Raw genomic sequence first — 21,708 nt, 5'->3', positions numbered from 1 at the left:
GCTTGGCATTCATTTTACTTCATCCCTCTCCCTAACTATAAACGTAAAATCTTCAACTGGGGTCAACCCTTTGCTTCCACCTGGACTCCTGGGGAGCCGTGTTCAGTGCTTTGGTCTCAGAGTGACGCGAGACTGGCACGAGACTGGCTCGAGAGCGCAACATCAGGCCCTGAAGTTGTCTGGTGCCCATCATGGGTGTGGCACAGGTTGTGCTCAGTCCCACTTTCTTTGCGGGTGTCACTTCTTACTGATCCTACCTGGAGGAAACTGTGCATGCAAAGGAGTGGAGTAAGATGAATGAATTGCAGACTAGTCTCATCATTGCTCACTCCCTGGCACCGACGGTGTGGCTAGGGGCAAACACCGACCCCCTGTCGTGTGCACGCAGTTAGCCACCGAGAGCTTTCTGCGCCCAAATATAACACAGCACTTGGAATGAAGGTGAAAGCCCGAATCTCAGCATTTTTTTACTGATGCTGGAACTCTTTGCAAAGGTTTTTTTTCTGATTTATTAACATTTTATCAACATGCTTCATACATCACTCCATCTCTTGTCAGGGTATGAACTGCACTTGGGGTCTTGCGTTTGCACAATATCTGATGCCCAAGAACCCCTCCTTTCCCGCTCTTCTCCGACGTACTCATTCTTTTCTCCAAGCATCCTCCTTAAGTTTCATATCTAAAAATCTCCGATATTTGTTGCTAAACGTTACATAAATGGACAGTGGACATGTACTGGGTTGCATGATTGGAGATGTGTTGTGGGTGATAAAATATGTCTGGTAATGATGCACTAGAATCTTAGAGCCTGTCCGTGCACAAGTCTGAGGAGTGTTGAACCGGGGACACAGCTCACTCACTCATGTTATTTTCCTTATCTTTTTGTTTCCAGTTATAACCCCTTTGATGGCCCGAATGAAAACCCTGAAGCTGAGCTGCCCCTGACATCCGGAAAATACCTCTACGTGTACGGTGACATGGATGAAGACGGCTTCTATGAAGGTACCTACTGGGGTCGAGCACACTCTCAACATTGAGCTGTTGAGCTCACTATTGACGTCCAGTTGTTGAGCTCACTATCCGCATTGAGTTGTTGAGCTCACTATCAGCGTTGAGTTGTTGAGCTCACTATCAGCGTTGAGTTGTTGAGCTCACTATCAATATTGAGTTGTTGAGCTCACTATCAATATTGAGTTGTTGAGCTCACTATCAGCGTTGAGTTGTTGAGCTCACTATCAATATTGAGTTGTCGAACTCACTATCAGCGTTGAGTTGTTGAGCTCACTATCAGCATTGAGTTGTTGAGCTCACTATCAATATTGAGTTGTTGAGCTCACTATCAGCGTTTAGTTGTTGAGCTCACTATCAGCGTTGAGTTGTTGAGCTCACTATCAGCGTTGAGTTGTTGAGCTCACTATCAATATTGAGTTGTTGAGCTCACTATCAGCATTGAGTTGTTGAGCTCACTATCAGCATTGAGTTTTTGAGCTCACTATCAATATTGAGTTGTTGAGCTCACTATCAATATTGAGTTGTTGAGCTCACTATCAATATTGAGTTGTTGAGCTCACTATCAGCGTTGAGTTGTTGAGCTCACTATCAGCGTTGAGTTGTTGAGCTCACTATCAATATTGAGTTGTTGAGCTCACTATCAATATTGAGTTGTTGAGCTCACTATCAGCGTTGAGTTGTTGAGCTCACTATCAGCGTTGAGTTGTTGAGCTCACTATCAATATTGAGTTGTTGAGCTCACTATCAGCATTGAGTTGTTGAGCTCACTATCAGCATTGAGTTTTTGAGCTCACTATCAATATTGAGTTGTTGAGCTCACTATCAGCGTTGAGTTGTTGAGCTCACTATCAGCGTTGAGTTGTTGAGCTCACTATCAATATTGAGTTGGTGAGCTCACTATCAATATTGAGTTGTTGAGCTCACTATCAGCGTCGAGCTGTTGAGCTCACTATCAGCATTGAGTTGTTGAGCTCACTATCAGCGTTGAGTTGTTGAGCTCACTATCAATATTGAGTTGTTGAGCTCACTATCAGCGTTGAGTTGTTGAGCTCACTATCAATATTGAGTTGTTGAGCTCACTATCAGCATTGAGTTGTTGAGCTCACTATCAGCGTTGAGTTGTTGAGCTCACTATCAATATTGAGTTGTTGAGCTCACTATCAGCGTTGAGTTGTTGAGCTCACTATCAGCTTTGAGTTGTTGAGCTCACTATCAATATTGAGTTGTTGAGCTCACCATCAGCGTTGAGTTGTTGAGCTCACTATCAGCTTTGAGTTGTTGAGCTCACTATCAGCGTTGAGTTGTTGAGCTCACTATCAATATTGAGTTGTTGAGCTCACTATCAGCGTTGAGTTGTTGAGCTCACTATCAGCATTGAGTTGTTGAGCTCACATCAATATTGAGTTGTTGAGCTCACTATCAGCGTTGAGTTGTTGAGCTCACTATCAGCATTGAGTTGTTGAGCTCACTATCAATATTGAGTTGTTGAGCTCACTATCAGCGTTGAGTTGTTGAGCTCACTATCAGCATTGAGTTGTTGAGCTCACTATCAGCGTTGAGTTGTTCAGCTCACTATCAGCATTGAGTTGTTCAGCTCACTAATGATGTTGAGTTGTTAAGCTCACTATCAATGTCTAGTTTTTGAGCTCACTATTGACGTCGAGTTGTTGTCCTCATTATCGACATCGAAGTTGTTAAGCGCACTATCGACATCGAATTGTTGAGGTCACTATCAACATCAATCAATCAATCAATCAATCACGGCATTTGTAAAGCGCGCTACTCACCCGGGAGGGTCTCAAGGCGCTGGGGGAAGGGGAGATGTCACTGCTCGAACAGCCAGGTCTTGAGCTGCTTCCTGAAGGAGAGATGGTCTTGGGTTCGCCGAAGGTGGGTGGGGAGGGAGTTCCAAGTCTTGGCTGCCAGGTAGGAGAAGGATCTTCCTCCGGCGGTGGCTCTGCGGATGCGTGGAACGGTGGCGAGGACGTGGCTGGTCGATCATAGCTGGCGGGTGGGCGTGTAAAAGGTCATGCGGTCGTTGAGGTACTTGGGGCCCAGGTCGTGGAGAGCCTTGTGTGCGTGGGTGAGGAGTCTGAACGTGATTCTCTTGCTGACGGGGAGCCAGTGCAGGTCTCTCAGGTGTCCGGTGATGTGGCTGTGTCGGGGGATGTCCAGGATGAGTCGTGCGGAGGCGTTCTGGATGCGTTGGAGTCTTTTTTGAAGTTTGGCTGTGGTTCCGGCGTAGAGGGTGTTCCCGTAGTCCAGTCGGCTGGTGACGAGTGCTTGGGTGACGGTCTTCCTGGTTTCGGTGGGGATCCATCTGAAGATCTTGCGGAGCATGCGCAGGTTGTTGAAGCACGAAGATGTGACGGCGTTGACTTGTCTGGTCATCGAGAGGGATGAGTCCAGGATGAAGCCCAGGTTGCGTGCGTGGTCTGTTGGTTTGGGAGCGCTGCCCAAGGCCGGGGGCCACCAGGAGTCGTCCCAGGTGGAGGGTGATGATCCCAGGATGAGGACCTCCGTCTTGTCCGAGTTCAGTTTGAGGCGGCTGTTCCTCATCCAGTCGGCGACGTCTTTCATCCCTTCATGTAGGTTGGCTCTGGCGGTGGTGGGGTCGTTGGTGAGGGAGAGGATCAACTGGGTGTCGTCGGCGTAGGAGATGATGTTGAGGTTGTGTTGGCGTGCGATGGCTGCGAGGGGGCTCATGTAGACGTTGAAGAGGGTTGGACTGAGTGAAGATCCTTGTGGTACGCTGCAGATGACTTCGGTGTCCTCGGATCTGAAGGGGGGGAGGCCGACTCTCTAGGTTCTTCCGGTGAGGAACAAGATGATCCATTGCAGTGCTTTCTCTCGGATTCCAGTGTTGCTGAGGTGCTTCACTAGGGTGCGGTGGCAGACAGTGTCGAACGCCGCAGAGAGGTCCAGGAGGATGAGGGCCGCTGTTTCCCCGTTGTCGATCAGGGTTCTGATGTCGTCGGTGGCTGCGATTAGGGCGGTCTCGGTGCTGTGGTTGGCCCAAAACCCGGACTGCGAGGGGTCGAGGGAGCCGTTTGTCTCAAGGAAGGCGGCAAGCTGTCTGTTGACGGTCTTCTCGATGACTTTGGCCGGAAAAGGAAGGAGCGAGATGGGACGGTAGTTCTTGAGGTCGGTGGGGTCTGCCGTTGGTTTCTTCAGGAGGGCGGTCAGCTCGGCGTGTTTCCAGCTCTCCGGGAAGGTGGCAGTGTGGAAGGAGGAGTTGATGATGTCCCGGAGATGGGGTGCGATGATGGCGTCGGCTTTGTTGAAGACGTGGTGTGGGCAGGGGTCGGTTGGAGATCCGGAGTGGATGGAGTTCATCGTGCGGGTGGTGTCTTCGGTGCTGATCGGGGTCCAGTTGCAGAGGGTGGTGATGGCGGGCGTTGGTTCGGTGGTAGGGTGCGTTGTCTGTGCGTCGAAGCTGTTGTGTATGTCGGCGATCTTGCGGTGGAAGAACGAGGCGAGTGAGTTGCAGAGGTCTTGCGAGGGAGTGATGTCGTTGTATCCGGCGCTGGGGTTGGAGAACTCTTTGACGATGCTGAAGAGTTCCTTGCTGTCGTGGGCGTTGTTGTCAAGTCGTTCTTTGAGTGCCGACTTCTTGGTGGCGCGGATCAGCTGATGATGTTTTCGGGTGGCGTGCTTGAGGGTGGTCCTGTTGTCTGTGGTCTGGTCATGCCGCCAGGCTTTCTCGAGGGTGCGGCAGTTTTTCTTGGATTCCTTGAGTTCGTTGGTGAACCAGGGGGTTTTCTTGCTGCCGGGTCTGCTGGGAGGGTTCTTTAGTGGTGCGAGGTCATCGGCGCAGGCGGTCAGCCACTTAGTGAGGTTGCTGGCTGCTTCATTGGGGTCCGTTGTGCTGGCGGGAGTGTTCTGGCTGAAGGAGGCGGTGAGCTGCTCGGCGGTGATCTTGCTCCAGCTCCGGCGGGGGGCCTGTTGCGGGTTGTGGTGGGTCGTAGTTCTTCTGAAGCTGAAGTGGACGCAGCTGTGGTCGGTCCAGTGGAGTCCGGTGGCGTGGCTGAAGGAGATGTGCTTGCTGGATGAGAAGACGGAGTCAAGCGTGTGGCCGGCATAGTGGGTGGGGGTGTTCACCAGTTGCTTGAGTCTGAGGTTGGCGAGGTTGTCCAGCAGGGCGGTGGTGTTCCTGTCGTTGTTGTTCTCCAGGTGGAAGTCGAGGTCCCCTAGGAGGATGTAGTCAGTGGAGGGGAGGGCGTGCGGGCTGATGAAGTCTGCGATGTCTTCGCTGAATTGTGTGCGTGGTCCCGGGGGTCTGTAGATGAGGGTGCCTCAGAGGGTGGTCTTGGGGTCAGTGTGTATCTGGAAGTGCAGGTGTTCGGCGGCGGTGAAGGTTTCGTTGGAGTTAGTCGAGATGCGGATGGTGTTCTTGTGTATGATAGCGATGCCTCCTCCCGTCTGGTTGATGCGGTCCTTCCGGGTGATCTTGTATCCGTCCGGGACGGCTGTGGCGATGTCGGGCGCTGAGGAGGCGTTCATCCAGGTTTCGGTGAGGAAGGCGACGTCAGGTGCTGTCGCGTCGAGTAGGTCCCAAAGTTCCACGGCGTGCCTGTGGACGGAGCGGGTGTTGAGCAGGATGCACTTCAGGTGGTTGCTGCTGGCGCTCGACTTGGTGGTGCAGGTCCGGTAGCAGGTGAATCGGCAGGCTTGGCAGGCGAAGGGTCCGTGGGTGCGTCTCGGGGTGGCTCGGTAGCAGGCAGGGTTCTGGCCGGCATTGAGTGCGTAGAGAGTGGCGGCGTCGTAGGTCCGTCGGGTAGTCTTGCATCGGCGGGGGCCAGGGGTTCCGGCACTGGGCGCGGTCCAGGCGCGGATGGGCGCAGACGGGCTTGCCTTTGGCGCGCCTTCGGCGCACAATCGGCGCTCCCGCTGCGCGTGACCGCTGCGCGTCTGCGCGGTCGCCATTTATGGCTAAGTGGGAGGGAGGAGCAGCTGGGAGGCGGGAGCAGGGAGGACACGAAAAAGGGGCGTGGCCGAGAGGACGACGGCGGAAACCGGAGAGCGGGGCAGACACAACAATCACCTAAAATCACAACAGTTATGCACAAAAACAATTACAAAATGCAGAGATAACAGAAAGGAACTAGAACACAGCTGGGGGACAGTGCGAGGCAGGCAGAGGGCAAAACGAGTCTGCGAGCAGCAGCAGGGCACACGAGAGGGCTCACACAGCTGGGGGCCGTGCGGCGCGGGGGTGTCCTGAGAACAGGTCACACTCACCTGCGCCGCGCGGTCGCCATTTATGGACAAGTGGGAGGGAGGAGCAGCTGGGAGGCGGGAGCGGGGAGGACACGAAAAAGGGGCATGGCCGCGAGGACGACGGCGGAAACCGGAGAGCGGGGCAGACACAACAATCACCTAAAATCACAACAGTTATGCACAAAAACAATTACAAAATGCAGAGATAACAGAAAGGAACTAGAACACAGCTGGGGGACAGTGCGAGGCAGGCAGAGGGCAAAACGAGTCTGCGAGCAGCAGCAGGGCACACGAGGGGGCTCACACAGCTGGAGGCCGTGCGGCGCGGGGGTGTCCTGAGAACAGGTCACACTCACCTGCGCCGCGCGGTCGCCATTTATGGACAAGTGGGAGGGAGGAGCAGCTGGGAGGCGGTAGCGGGGAGGACACGAAAAAGGGGCGTGGCCGCGAGGACGACGGCGGAAACCGGAGAGCGGGCAGACACAACAATCACCTAAAATCACAACAGTTATGCACAAAAACAATTACAAAATGCCGAGATAACAGAAAGGAACTAGAACACAGCTGGGGGACAGTGCGAGGCAGGCAGAGGGCAAAACGAGTCTGCGAGCAGCAGCAGGGCACACGAGGGGCTCACACAGCTGGGGGCCGTGCGGCGCGGGGGTGTCCTGAGAACAGGTCACATCGAATTGTTGAGGTCACTATCGGTGTCGAGTTGAAGAACTCACTGTTGACGTTGAGTTGTTGAGCTCACTATCGACGTCGAGTAGTTTTGTGCTCGATATCGATGTGTAGTTGTTGTGCTCACTATTGACGTCAGGTTGTTGAGGTCACTATCGACATCGAGTTGGCAAACTCACTGTTGACGTCGAGTGGGGTTGTCCCACTTGCTTTAGACGTCGAGTTCAGTTGATCTTCTAGGGTCCAGGCACTGGCTATTGGAGATCGCTCCAAGGCTCTGTTTCCTTGCTTTTCTCTGACGCAGAATCAATTGTCTGCTCTAGCACAAGATCTTCAGAATTAGATAAATGTGGAAACATTTTAGTTGTAACTTCATATTTTTTATGGAACAAAAAATAGATATGGATGAATACCAATAGAAAATGAGCCAACATTCCATATGTTTAATTATAAAAGGAAATGAAGGAGAGAACAACGAGGAGCCGTATATTTTAGAGTTGTTTTTTTCAGACAGCTCTCTGTAATCGCTCTGGAAGCCAGAGACACGGCTGTAAAGACTGATGACACATCCCATACTAGTCAGCCCTGGAATCACAGTAAACATGTCTAAGCCTTGTAAATATTTACTGTGGAGCGCAGCTTCAACACCTTATGTTCATGACAGGCCTCAAAATGCTGTGAAAAACAAAACAAAATAAGGCATTTTTAAATCTGGGCAGAGACTGACTAAGCAGAAGTCAAAACCAGATGGGCTCACAAAAAAGGAAACATTTTCCAGGAAGCGTATAGGACCGTGGTCCAGGAAGTCACACATCTGCCTAACCTGACATGGGATCGACTCTGCCCTGGTAGTAACAACATTTCACATTCTACATGAGAACGACTCCTATCTAGCCCTGTGGGTCTTTCTGAGAAAGGTGTGTCATGTTGATCTCACGCTGCCCAAGTCTTACTGACCTTTCAGACAGAGAAAACTGACATGAGAAGGACCCTGTCACATCCTACTCATCTTCAAAAGCCAGAGGCCTCAAAGACAACATTTGACCTGTGTTTTATGAGGTCTCCATCCCCATAAATGACCCAGATGCCTTGTGATTCACAGCTGCTCATACATAACTGGCTACAATAACCAACCTTAGAGCAGTCAGGGTTATCATTCAAGCCATTAGGTCAGCAAACATCCTGAATGACATTCACTTCTCTTCAAGCCACAAATTATACATACAACTAAGCACCCTACACAAAGCTAGCCATGGAGAAGGTCCTACAATACCTCAAGAACAGTATCTGCTGTGGCAAATCCAAGATAAACGTACCCTCCGACACCCAGAGCCTTCCTCAAATACCAATAACTAACCCATAATCCAGCACCCAGACTCTTTTTCAAACATGAAAAAACATCCTAGACCCCATCACTCAGTCATCCAGACCAACAACCAAATAGCAAAAATCAGTTTACACTCAAACACCCAATCAGCCTACAAATGCAAAAATCAACATAGGTCCCCAAACCCCCTACTTCAAAAACCAAACATCAGCCTAGGCTGCAACACCCAGACCTTTCTACAGACATCAAAAGCCAACCCATTTACAACACCCATATGTATCTTCAAATAACAAAAGATACCTCTAGTGAACACCCAGATATTTCTTCTAATGCAAATATTGAACCTACTCAGCACGCCCATGTCCGTCTTAAAAATCAGTCTCTGACACAAACCCCAGAGCCTTTTTCTAATACCAAAGGCCCCCCTTTGCTCCAATAACCAGAGTTTTCTTCAAATACTATAAACCACATTGTGATGCTACAGACCCTCTTTCAAGGACTATACCGCAACCAACGCTCGAATATGCAGACCCTTCTTCGAAGGGCTATCTATTCTACGGTCTAACTCAAGGGGGCAGATTTACTGACGTTTTGCACCAGGTTTGCATCACAAAAGTGGCACACACTGGTGCAAAATGTTTATTTGGAATTTACTTACATTTTGCGCTGGAAAGTTGCTCTGCTTTGCATCACTTTGTATCAAGGGGATATTCTATGGGGCATATTTACAAGAGCTTATCGCCACAGGAACCTCACTTTTTCTGGTTGAACGGTGTGTGCGTGGCACTAGGCAGCCCAATTGTGGATCAGAGCTAGTGATTAATCTTGGTGATATATAATGGTGCTTTCCGACTCTTTCTCACTTTCACGCAATGCAGTGCAGCAGCGTTCCTTGCTGCGATGCGTTGTATGAGTTTTTAGTAAATCAACCCCCAAGACCGTTGTGCAAACGCCAAAAATCAATCTACAAATGGCAAACCGCAAAGGCCCAACGCCCAGAGATGTTTCCAACAAATTCAGATTTAACCCAGGTGTCCACCGCAGGCGCTGCTTCAAATGACTTCCTCAAATCTTCCTTGAGGGCTCGAGGAACCAACTCTTCTCCCCCTCAACACCGTAACTCATAAGCAGCGCCCCAAAACTCCCTCTCACAAAGCGCTAACGCTGGGCACAAGCGCTGTATAATGGTGCTTTTGTACCATGGGTAATTGTGAGCAAGGGGCAGCCTTGGTGTGGACTTCTGCCTGCTTCCATATCACAGGGCCCTCCAGGGCTTTGAACAGTGCCCGGCCCTGAAGCCTCTTTCTTCATGAGCCGCACAAGAATACATATGTCTAGAGTTCTCAGTTTTTATCAGTAGCATTTAATGTTTACATCATTCCACAGATCTTCCAGACTTTGAACTCTTGCTGTGTGCTTCACTGGAGGAGCATTTTGAAGGAACTCATATGTGGCGATGGGTATTTTTTGGGAGGTATTAGTAGGGTGCAAAGGGTGGTAGCATAGGGTTGCGCCCTTCTTGCCCCTGCCCAGGTATGTAGTCGGATGCCCACCGTAAAGTCATACCCAAGCACCCGTCTTGTACCATGAGGTGCATTCCCACTGATTTAAGAAATGTGCCACACAAGTCAGAATACCTTCTCAGGAAGTGCTTCTTTGGGGTCTTTGACCCTGGTCCTTTCTCAGTGCATCTCATTTGCCAATGAACAGGATGTCCCACCTCTGGAGTCTAGTGTAGACCTAGGAAAATAGGATGAGTAACCTTGTCTGGAATATGTAATAAAACATGTGATGTTTTGGGGGTTTATATAGCACAAAATCCTGAGTGTGTGCCCCTCAAGGCGCTTGAAGCCTCCAAACCACTCGGCTCACTTCTCATCTTTAACAAAAGAAGAGCCATACCCTTTTCCTCCCCTCCCCCCTTCACCCAGACCAGGCCCCCAGGATGAACCCTCAGAGGGTGGCTATGAGCTAGTTCCAGCCTCCTTTGATCAGTGTGACCATTGGCAAGGGGTAGGGAAGACTTCTTTTGTATTTGGGTATTCTCCTCTCACAATCTCAGAATGTGAGTAATTTGTCTTGGAGCAGAATTGTGAGCCACCACTCTTGTGGACTACACAAAGTCCTAAGTATTGCACAGCAAACAACAACACGCCCAACGTACAATAGACATCTTTTGCAAGCCACACAAAGATTTGCACCAGAGATCACCCGCAGTGTCTTCGAGATGCTGAAGGACAAATAATTTGCTCCTGTCCATTCTAAAGATTCTTGCAGTTTCTCCAGATTTGCAATAGTCACAGGAATTCTCGAGGCATTTGCTGCTTTTGTCTGGAAATATGAACACAACAGAATCAACAAACACAAGGCAACATAAAAACAATTAGAACATAACACAGGGCATCCTATCTAAACAGTCAAAACAGAACACAACTCAACAAAATCACGTTGCAATAATAGAGCACACAAACAGAGCTGCACAAAAAAACAACAAAACCAACAATCACAACAGCAAAATGCCGCACAACAAAACTCCTCAACTGTTCAAGTCACACATCACCACCTCCAGAATCAACTTTTTCATAATCCGGTGTTAAAAGGTGTTTGCCCCAAGCACTGTCTTACCACCAGGGACTCGAAACAGCGCAGTCAAAAATGTTTTGTGATCCAGCCCCTGGTGTAAATCTCAGGTGCTCACGGCCCAGAGTAAATCTCTGAGAAGTGGACCCTTGATGTTGGGGTCTAGGGGTTTAAAGAGCAAGGAGGGGGTCTCAAGGATGGGGTCTCACTTCCACCTCCTCTCTTGGAGATCTACTGCACTCTGCGAGGACTGTGAGATGGGTACGGTTGTTTTTGGTGGTCCGCAGCAAAGGGAACTCTGGATTACCATTACTTTTTTTTGCACACCCGATGCTAAACCTTTGTGGGGATTAACAAACCCTCACTCGCTAATTGGTATTAGCATTGGTTTGCATGGAAAAGTAACGCAAAGGGGTGCAAAACGATGCTTTCAATTGCTTTGCGTCAAGGGGACGTTACATGGGTGGTACAGGGGCATTCCCAGGCAACCACCCACGCTTTGTGAAGCTAAACCCTATTTACTATTATTAGTAGACAGGGTTTAGCACCAACAATTAACTCCACTGGAAAGCAGGTGTTAAAAGGAGAAATGTTTTCCTTTCTCTTTTATTTTATGACTTTGCACATGTGCTGCACTGTACAGCACACATAAAAAGCAGGAAAATGTTTTAAACTTGTCTAGGCAGAATATTTTGTAAAGGAGGGTAGCATTCTTGTTCAAAACTTATGGCAGACTCAGGCACACACCCTAGCACTATGGCGCTGAGGTGTGTGCCTGGGGCACAGCAGCTAAAATCAGCGCCAGTAGTAGGGAGGAGAGGAGAGAGCCATATGTTTGCTCTCTCCCTGCCACGCAATGCAGCGCTACAGGAGCCAGGCTGAGGCCACAGACTCATTCCACATACATACATGAAGGGCTTAGCACCCTGCAGGAGCCAGGCTGAGGCCACAGACTCATTCCACATACGTACATGAAGGGATTAGCACCCCGCAGGAGCCAGACTGAGGCCACAGACTCATTCCACATATGTATGTGAAGGACTTAGCACCCTGCAGGAGCCAGACAGAGGCTGCCAGACTCATTCCAAATATGTACGTGAAGGACTTAGCACACCCTCCAGGAGCCAGACAGAGGCAGCCATACTCATCCCACATACATACATGAAGGGCATAGCACCCCGCAGTAGCCAGACTGAGGCCACCAGACTCATCCCACATACATACACGGAAGGGCTTAGCACCCTGCAGGAGCCAGGCTTAGGCCACCAGACACATTCCACATATGTACATGACGGGCTGAGCTCACCCTGGAGAAGCCAGGCTAAGCCAACCAGACTCATCCCACATATGTACATGAAGGGCTTAGCACCCTGCAGGAGCCAGGCTGAGGCCACCAGACTCATCCCACGTACATACATGAAGGGCTTAGCACCCTGCAGGAGCCAGGCTGAGGCCACAGACTCATTCCACATATGTACGTCAAGGGCTTAGCACACCCTTCAGGAGCCAGACTGAGGCTGCCAGACTCATTCCACATATGTACGTGAAGGACTTAGCACACCCTCCAGGAGCCAGGCTTAAGCCACCAGACTTATTCCACATATGTACGTCAAGGGCTTAGCACCCTGCAGGAGCCAGGCGGAGGCCACCAGACTCATTCCACATATGTACGTCAAGGGCTTAGCACCCTGCAGGAGCCATACATAGGCTGCCAGACACATCCCACATACATACATGAAGGGCTTAGCACACCCTCCAGGAGCCAGGCTGAGGCCACCAGACTCATTCCACATATGTACGTCAAGGGCTTAGCACCCTGCAGGAGCCAGACAGAGGTTGCCAGACTCATCCCACATACATACATGAAGGGCTTAGCACACCCTCCAGGAGCCAGGCTGAGGCCACCAGACTCATTCCACATATGTACATCAAGGGCGTAGCACCCTGCAGGAGCCAGACTGAGGCCACCAGACTCATTCCACATATGTACGTCAAGGGCTTAGCACCCTGTAGGAGCCAGGCTGAGGCCACCAGACTCATTCCACATATGTACGCCAAGGGCTTAGTACTCTGCAGGAGCCAGACTGAGGCCACCAGACTCATTCCACATATGTACGTCAAGGGCTTAGCACTCTGCAGGAGCCAGGCTGAGTCCAGGAGACTCATTTCACATATAAACCCAAAGGATTTAACACACAGTGGAGGAGCCAAACTGAGGCCACCAGACTCATTCCACATGCGTACCCGAAGGGCTTAGCACCCCGCAGGAGCCAGGCTGAAGCCACCAGACTCATCTCACATACTTTCCTGAAGGGCTTAGCTCACCCTGAAGGAGCCATCTGTACCTGTTCTTGTGCTGTGCAGATCAGTGCTGCGGTTTGTCCAACACTTGTCTCTGCTTGCTTCCGCAGGAGAGCTCCTCGATGGGCAGAGGGGGCTGGTCCCGTCCAACTTCGTGGACTTTGTTCAGAATGATGAGTTGCACGTGTCGGGCTCTGCAGGGAGTGAGCAAGACCAGAACTGTATCAACCACATCGGTGTTGGTTCGCAGGATGAGAGCAGTGTGGAGACGAAACCAGCAGGCTTCCAGGAGACCACCACCATGAACAACGGCTCAGGGATGCTGGATGTGAACATTGACGAGATTGGAGAAGACATTGTGCCTTATCCTCGAAAAATCACCCTCATTAAACAACTTGCCAAAAGTGTGATTGTGGGATGGGAGGCCCCCATTGTGCCACCCGCGTGGGGGGCTGTGAGGAGCTATAATGTCCTGGTGGAGAAGGAAGTGCGGATGAGTGTGGACTTTGGAGGTAGAACTAAGGCTCTTATAGAAAAGCTTCACCTTGCTACCAGCACCTGCAGGATATCCATCCAGAGCGTCACGGACCGTGGGCTCTCGGACGAACTTCAGTGCTCACTGCTGGTCGGAAAGGACGTCATTGTGGCCCCTTCCCAACTCAAGATCCACAACGTGACGCAGGTATCTGCCGAGCTCTCTTGGGTCCCCACCAACAGCAACTACAGCCATGTGATCTTCCTCAACGACGAGGAGTTTGACATTGTGAAGGCTGGGTGCTACCGCTATCAGTTCCTCAACTTGAAACCGGGTGGGGTCTACAAGGTGAAGCTGTTGGCCAAGCCCCACCAGATGCCCTGGCAGCTCCCTTTGGAGCAGAGGGAGAGGAAGGAGGCCTTCATCGAATTCTCCACACTGCCAGCAGGTATGAACTCATGCTCTTGTTTAATATTCAAGTACAGGGGTTCATCACACTCTTCCATCACTGTTGCGTATCACTTGTGGGTTAAAGCAGCACTTATCCATAGGAGTCATTCTTCACCCACAACTGCCTCTTCCATCCCCACCTTGCTTGGACTGCAGCCACCAGGTGCCAAGACCACATATAGAGATGCTTAAAATGCAACATCAGCTCACTTACTCTGCCTGTCGCATAAAACAACTTTTCATCTGATGGAAAAATATAGACTCATCTCCTAAAAGCACCTATTGTATTATGTTAAAATGAGTCCCTCACACACATGTGTTAACATCGCCAAAAAGAGATGTGTTAACACTAGATCCCAATAGCACCAATGGGTGATGTTTACATTAGACCCTGTCAGCATCTACTGTGTTTACTTTAGAGCCCAACAGCATCAATTGGTGATGTTTGTATTAGAGCCATCAGAAGCTATCCTGTTGTGTTAACATAGGACCCCATCAGCACCAAAGAGTGATGCTTACATTGGACTCTGTTTGCATCTATTGTGCTGCGTTAACTTTACACCCAATCAGCGCCAATGGGTGATGTTTACATTAGACCCTGTCAGCATATATCATCTTGTCTTAACATTATACCCAATGAGTGCCAATAGGTGATGTTTACATTAGATCCTGTCAGCATCTATTGTTGTGTCTTAACATTACACCCACTCAGCGCCAATGGGTGATACTATATTAGACCCTGTCAGCACCTATTGGGCTGCGTTAACCTTACATCTCATGACCACCTGTTGTGTTGTGTTAAAATTAGGTCACATCAGCACTGATTGGGTTTTTAACATTGAACCCCACAACAAGTTGTTTTGTGTTAACAGCAGACCTTGTCCACATTTATGTGTTGTGATAACACTGGGAACCCCTCGCCCTGATATTAGCGCAGGTTTTGTTGTTTCAACACTAGACCCTGTCTGCAGTACTTGGTTAGTATTTACAATAGAACTGTTCAAAAATCTCTGGTGTTGTGATAATATCACACTGATGTCAGCAGATGTTGTGCAGTGCTATCTTAAGACTCCTTTGGAAACCTATTGTGTTGTTCATGTTGGACTCACCAGCACCTATTGTGTTGTGTGAACATAGGAGTCCATCAGCATCGATTGTGTTGTGTGAGCATAGGAGTCCATCAACATCGATTGCGTTGTGTGAACACAGGGGGTCCATCAGCATCTATTGTGTTTTGTGAACGTAGGAGTCCATCAGTGTCTATTGTGCTGTGTGAGCACAGGGGTAAATCAGCATTGATTGTGTTGTGTGAACATAGGAGTCCATCAACATTGATTGTGTTGTGTCAACACGGGGGGTTCATCAGCATCGACTGTGTTGTGTGAACATAGGAGTACATCAGCGTTGATTATGTTGTGTGAACAAAGGAGTCCATCAACATCAATTGTGTTGTGTGAACATGGGGGTCCATCAGCATCTATTGTGTTGTGTGAACACGGCGGGTCCGTCAGTATTTATTGTGTTGTGTGAACGTAGGAGTCCATCAGCGTTGATTGCAGCCGCGGTCCGTGCAGGAACAGCGGTGGGGCTGTGGGGCCGGGTAAGGAGAGGATTTCGAGGGACGATGCCAAAGGAAAATTAATTATTTATTTAATTTTCCCTCTGCATCTTCCCTCGAAATCCCTCCTTACCTGGCCCCACCACCCCACCTCTGTTACCTGCATGGACCTCGGCTGCTTGATTGTGATGAGTGAACATAGGAGTCCATTAGCATTGATTGTGTTGTGTGAACGTAGGAGTCCCTCAGCGTCTATCGTGTTGTGTGAACATACGAGTCCATCAGTCTTGATTGTGTTGTGTGAACATGGGAGTCCATCAGCGTCTATCGTGTTGTGTGAACATACGAGTCCATCAGCGTTGATTATGTTGTGTGATCATATGATGGAAGAGGTGTGGCGCAGCAGCCAGGGTGCCTGACTCCGGACCACTGGGTTCACGGTTCGATCGCCGGCATTAGGTTAGCCCAGCACCATGTGATTCTGGGCAATAGCTCGCTTAATCTTCCTGACGGCCCTCAATGCCTTGACACCCTTGGGTAATTGTGCACTTTACAAATACAGGACTTCATTTTCCTTTCATTTTATATGTTGTGCGATCATAGGAGGCCATGTGTTGGTCAATGTAGGAGCCCACCATAAGCTACTGTGTTGTGTGGATATAGGAGCCCACCAGCATCTATTTCTGTTGTGTTAACATAAGGGTTCATCAGCGTCTATTGTATTGCCTTAATATAGGAAATATAGGGCCCGATTCACAGAACTAACTTAAGACAAAATCCTAAACTTACTACTTTTGGTATTCACAGAAGTTAGGATTTTGTCTTAAGTTTGTCTTAAGACAAACTTAAGACAGTCTTAGGACAGACTTAAGAAAACTTAAGACAGACTTAAGACAGACTTAAGACAGACTTAAGACAGACTTAAGTTAGGATTTTGTCTTAAGTTTGTCTTAAGTCTGTCTTAAGTCTGTCTTAAGTCTGTCTTAAGTTTGTCTTAAGTTTGTCTTAAGACAAACTTAAGACAAAATCCTAACTTCTGTGAATACCAAAAGTAGTAAGTTTAGGATTTTGTCTTCAGTTAGTTCTGTGAATCGGCCCCATAGGACCCAGTGAACACATATAGTGTCATGTTAACATTGGTTGATGTCAGCATCTGTTTTCTTCAGGTAGCATTAGTCTGTGCAAGCAGCTATTTTCTTGTGTTTACAGTACACCCCAATGACCACCTGTTTTGTTGTGTTAACCTTCAATCTCAAAACGCATCCACTTTGTTGCTCTTGCATTCGATCCTCTCATGAGCTACCGGGCTTGTGTTACTGTTAGATCAGTGCTCACATCTGTTGCATTGTTAACATGAGACATTTGCAGCAGTTGCCTCATTGTGTTAACACTACACTGCGTCAGCACCAGTTGTGCTTTATTAGTATTGGATCCCATCAGCTCCGGTTGTTTTGTGTGACCACCATTAGGCCCATGGGAGCATAAGTTGCCTTTAAATCATACTCCATCCACATCAACTGCATTGTGTTACTGTTAGACTCTGTCACGACCTGTTGTTAAACCTCCCTGGAATCAACTGTGCTGTGTTAACCTTAGAGCCCCATCAGGACCTGTTGTGTTAACATCATACATCATCTGCACCAACTGTTGTTGTCTAGTTCCTATAAAACCTGTAGAGGATCTGCACGTTTAGACAACATACACTGCGGGCTTGGTGTCCAGACTGATTCCAGACACCCCCATAGGGTACGCTGGCCTGTATACCAGGTAGCTCACAGAGCCACTAGAAACTCCTCTTACCAAGGAGAGAATAGTTCTTGGCAACTATCGAACATGACAACCCTGATCCCTCAGAACCGTGGAAACAGTGCAATACTTTTCGCTTAGTCACTCGTGCTCTGTTAGTCTCCGAGAGATACACAGAATAAACGGTCTGGACTCTTTTCAATAAGCATTTATTGAATATTCATCATTCTAGTGTAAAATAGGTGCGCTGAAACAACCACTAGACAGAAACCGATGTAAATGATTAGAAGCACTAAGAAGGTAAAAGGATGGTAGGGTTCTACCATCTTGCTATAACCATGAATAGAGGCAAGTTTGTAAAATACATGACAATAAAATGTGCACTCCTACGATGCTACTCTAACTAGATGTACCTAAGTGTAGCTAGCAAGTGTGTAGGTATTAAGCCAAGAATCCCTCTAGGATAAAGTCAACCCGATTACCTGAATTGAGAGACTGTGGGACCCCGTTTTGGTCTCGAGCTGGACACCCCGCGAGGGACGTCAGACCACTGTGAGCTGGAGTATCTGTATGCAGGAACCTCAGCGTCTCGCGTCAGTGTGTCGCATGGAAGTCGTGATCTCCTGTCACTATCTCAGCAAGATGTGATGTTTATATACCCGAAGGTATCCCCAGGGGTTCTACCTTACTGTGCCAGTGTCGGACTTAGGATGACGTCGGGAATGAACCTAATACATAGTTATTATGCAGGAGATGGTGGGCCTGCTGAGTTTCCCAGAAACCAAGGATCCTCCTGCATAATTTATGAGGCTATTTTTCAGGGAAAACCCCACCTTCTGTAAGCAGTACTGTAACTAGGCAAAGGGTCAGTCCCAGCAGCCTGTTATGTATGTAATGTAGGGACGAATATAGGTGAAAGTTTAGGATGTTACCCAAGCCTATATTGGGGTACCTATATGGAATATAACACTGAGTTGTGTTAACATTAGACCCCATCAGGACCTGTTGTGTTTACATCATACCTCATCTGCACCACCTGTGTTGTGTTAATATTAGACCTCATTGGTACCTGTTGCGTTCACATCATACCTCATCTGCACCACCTGTGTTGTGTAACATTAGACCTCATTGGTACCTGTTGTGTTCACATCATACCTCATGTGCACCACCTGTGTTGTGTTAATATTAGACCTCATCGGGACCTGTTGTGTTCACATCATACCTCATCTGCACCACCTGTGTTGTGTTAATATTAGACCTCATCGGGACCTGTTGTGTTCACATCATACCTCATCTTCACCACCTGTGTTGTGTTAATATTAGACCTCATTGGTACCTGTTGTGTTCACATCATACCTCATCTGCACCACCAGTGTTGTGTTAATATTAGACCTCATTGGTACCTGTTGTGTTCACATCATACCTCATCTGCAGCACCTGTGTTGTGTAACATTAGACCCCATCGGGACCTGTTGTGTTCACATCATACCTCATCTGCACCACCTGTGTTGTGTAATATTAGACCTCATTGGGACCTGTTGTGTTCACATCATACCTCATCTGCACCACCTGTGTTGTGTTAATATTAGACCTCATTGGTTCCTGTTGTGTTCACATCATACCTCATCTGCAGCACCTGTGTTGTGTTAATATTAGACCTCATTGGGACCTGTTGTGTTCACATCATACCTCATGTGCACCACTTGTGTTGTGTTAATATTAGACCTCATTGGTTCCTGTTGTGTTCACATCATACCTCATCTGCACCACCTGTGTTGTGTAATATTAGACCTCATTGGGACCTGTTGTGTTCACATCATACCTCATCTGCAGCACCTGTGTTGTGTTAATATTAGACCTCATTGGTTCCTGTTGTGTTCACATCATACCTCATCTGCAGCACCTGTGTTGTGTTAATATTAGACCTCATTGGGACCTGTTGTGTTCACATCATACCTCATCTGCAGCACCTGTGTTGTGTTAATATTAGACCTCATTGGTTCCTGTTGTGTTCACATCATACCTCATCTGCAGCACCTGTGTTGTGTTAATATTAGACCTCAATGGGACCTGTTGTGTTCACATCATACCTCATGTGCACCACCTGTGTTGTGTTAATATTAGACCTCATTGGTTCCTGTTGTGTTCACATCATACCTCATCTGCACCACCTGTGTTGTGTAATATTAGACCTCATTGGGACCTGTTGTGTTCACATCATACCTCATCTGCAGCACCTGTGTTGTGTTAATATTAGACCTCATTGGTTCCTGTTGTGTTCACATCATACCTCATCTGCTACACCTGTGTTGTGTTAATATTAGACCTCATTGGGACCTGTTGTGTTCACATCATACCTCATCTGCAGCACCGGTGTTGTGTTAATATTAGACCTCATTGGTTCCTGTTGTGTTCACATCATACCTCATCTGCAGCACCTGGGTTGTGTTAATATTAGACCTCATTGGGACCTGTTGTGTTCACATCATACCTCATGTGCACCACCTGTGTTGTGTTAATATTAGACTTCATTGGTTCCTGTTGTGTTCACATCATACCTCATCTGCACCACCTGTGTTGTGTAATATTAGACCTCATTGGGACCTGTTGTGTTCACATCATACCTCATCTGCAGCACCTGTGTTGTGTTAATATTAGACCTCATTGGTTCCTGTTGTGTTCACATCATACCTCATCTGCAGCACCTGTGTTGTGTTAATATTAGACCTCATTGGTTCCTGTTGTGTTCACATCATACCTCATCTGCAGCACCTCTGTTGTGTTAATATTAGACCTCATTGGGACCTGTTGGGTTCACATCATACCTCATCTGCAGCACCTGTGTTGTGTTAATATTAGACCTCATTGGTTCCTGTTGTGTTCACATCATACCTCATCTGCACCACCTGTGTTGTGTAATATTAGACCTCATTGGGACCTGTTGTGTTCACATCATACCTCATCTGCAGCACCTGTGTTGTGTTAATATTAGACCTCATTGGTTCCTGTTGTGTTCACATCATACCTCATCTGCAGCACCTGTGTTGTGTTAATATTAGACCTCATTGGGACCTGTTGTGTTCACATCATACCTCATGTGCACCACCTGTGTTGTGTTAATATTAGACCTCATTGGTTCCTGTTGTGTTCACATCATACCTCATCTGCACCACCTGTGTTGTGTAATATTAGACCTCATTGGAACCTGTTGTGTTCACATCATACCTCATCTGCAGCACCTGTGTTGTGTTAATATTAGACCTCATTGGTTCCTGTTGTGTTCACATCATACCTCATCTGCAGCACCTGTGTTGTGTTAATATTAGACCTCATTGGGACCTGTTGTGTTCACATCATACCTCATCTGCAGCACCTGTGTTGTGTTAATATTAGACCTCATTGGTTCCTGTTGTGTTCACATCATACCTCATCTGCAGCACCTGTGTTGTGTTAATATTAGACCTCATTGGGACCTGTTGTGTTCACATCATACCTCATGTGCACCACCTGTGTTGTGTAATATTAGACCTCATTGGGACCTGTTGTGTTCACATCATACCTCATCTGCAGCACCTGTGTTGTGTTAATATTAGACCTCATTGGGACCTGTTGTGTTCACATCATACCTCATCTGCAGCACCTGTGTTGTGTTAATATTAGACCTCATTGGTTCCTGTTGTGTTCACATCATACCTCATCTGCAGCACCTGTGTTGTGTTAATATTAGACCTCATTGGGACCTGTTGTGTTCACATCATACCTCATGTGCACCACCTGTGTTGTGTTAATATTAGACCTCATTGGTTCCTGTTGTGTTCACATCATACCTCATCTGCACCACCTGTGTTGTGTAATATTAGACCTCATTGGGACCTGTTGTGTTCACATCATACCTCATCTGCAGCACCTGTGTTGTGTTAATATTAGACCTCATTGGTTCCTGTTGTGTTCACATCATACCTCATCTGCAGCTCCTGTGTTGTGTTAATATTAGACCTCATTAGGACCTGTTGTGTTCACATCATACCTCATCTGCAGCACCTGTGTTGTGTTAATATTAGACCTCATTGGTTCCTGTTGTGTTCACATCATACCTCATCTGCAGCACCTGTGTTGTGTTAATATTAGACCTCATTGGGACCTGTTGTGTTCACATCATACCTCATCTGCAGCACCTGTGTTGTGTAACATTAGACCTCATTGGTTCCTGTTGTGTTCACATCATACCTCATGTGCACCACCTGTGTTGTGTTAATAGTAGACCTCATTGGTACCTGTTGTGTTCACATCATACCTCATCTGCACCACCTGTGTTGTGTTAATATTAGACCTCATTGGTACCTGTTGTGTTCACATCAT

General features: G+C 48.0%; 1 protein-coding gene across 8 annotated transcripts in view; it reads left to right on the top strand.

Moving 5' to 3' along the window:
- RIMBP2 (RIMS binding protein 2) overlaps positions 1-21,708 on the top strand; it is a 1,529,140-nt gene that overhangs the window by 1,177,039 nt on the left and 330,393 nt on the right. For all 8 annotated transcript variants that reach the window (XM_085633657.1, XM_085633660.1, XM_085633661.1 and 5 more), the window contains 2 exons: positions 893-1,002; positions 13,231-14,043. In XM_085633657.1, coding sequence (XP_085489783.1) covers positions 893-1,002; positions 13,231-14,043 — 923 coding nt within the window. The remainder of the gene's footprint in view (positions 1-892; positions 1,003-13,230; positions 14,044-21,708) is intronic.

This window comes from Triturus cristatus, chromosome 11 (assembly GCF_964204655.1).
Source record: "Triturus cristatus chromosome 11, aTriCri1.1, whole genome shotgun sequence".
Taxonomy (NCBI): Eukaryota; Metazoa; Chordata; class Amphibia; order Caudata; family Salamandridae; genus Triturus; species Triturus cristatus.
Note: the sequence above shows the minus strand (reverse complement) of the source record. Positions and strands in the feature narration are given on the sequence as shown.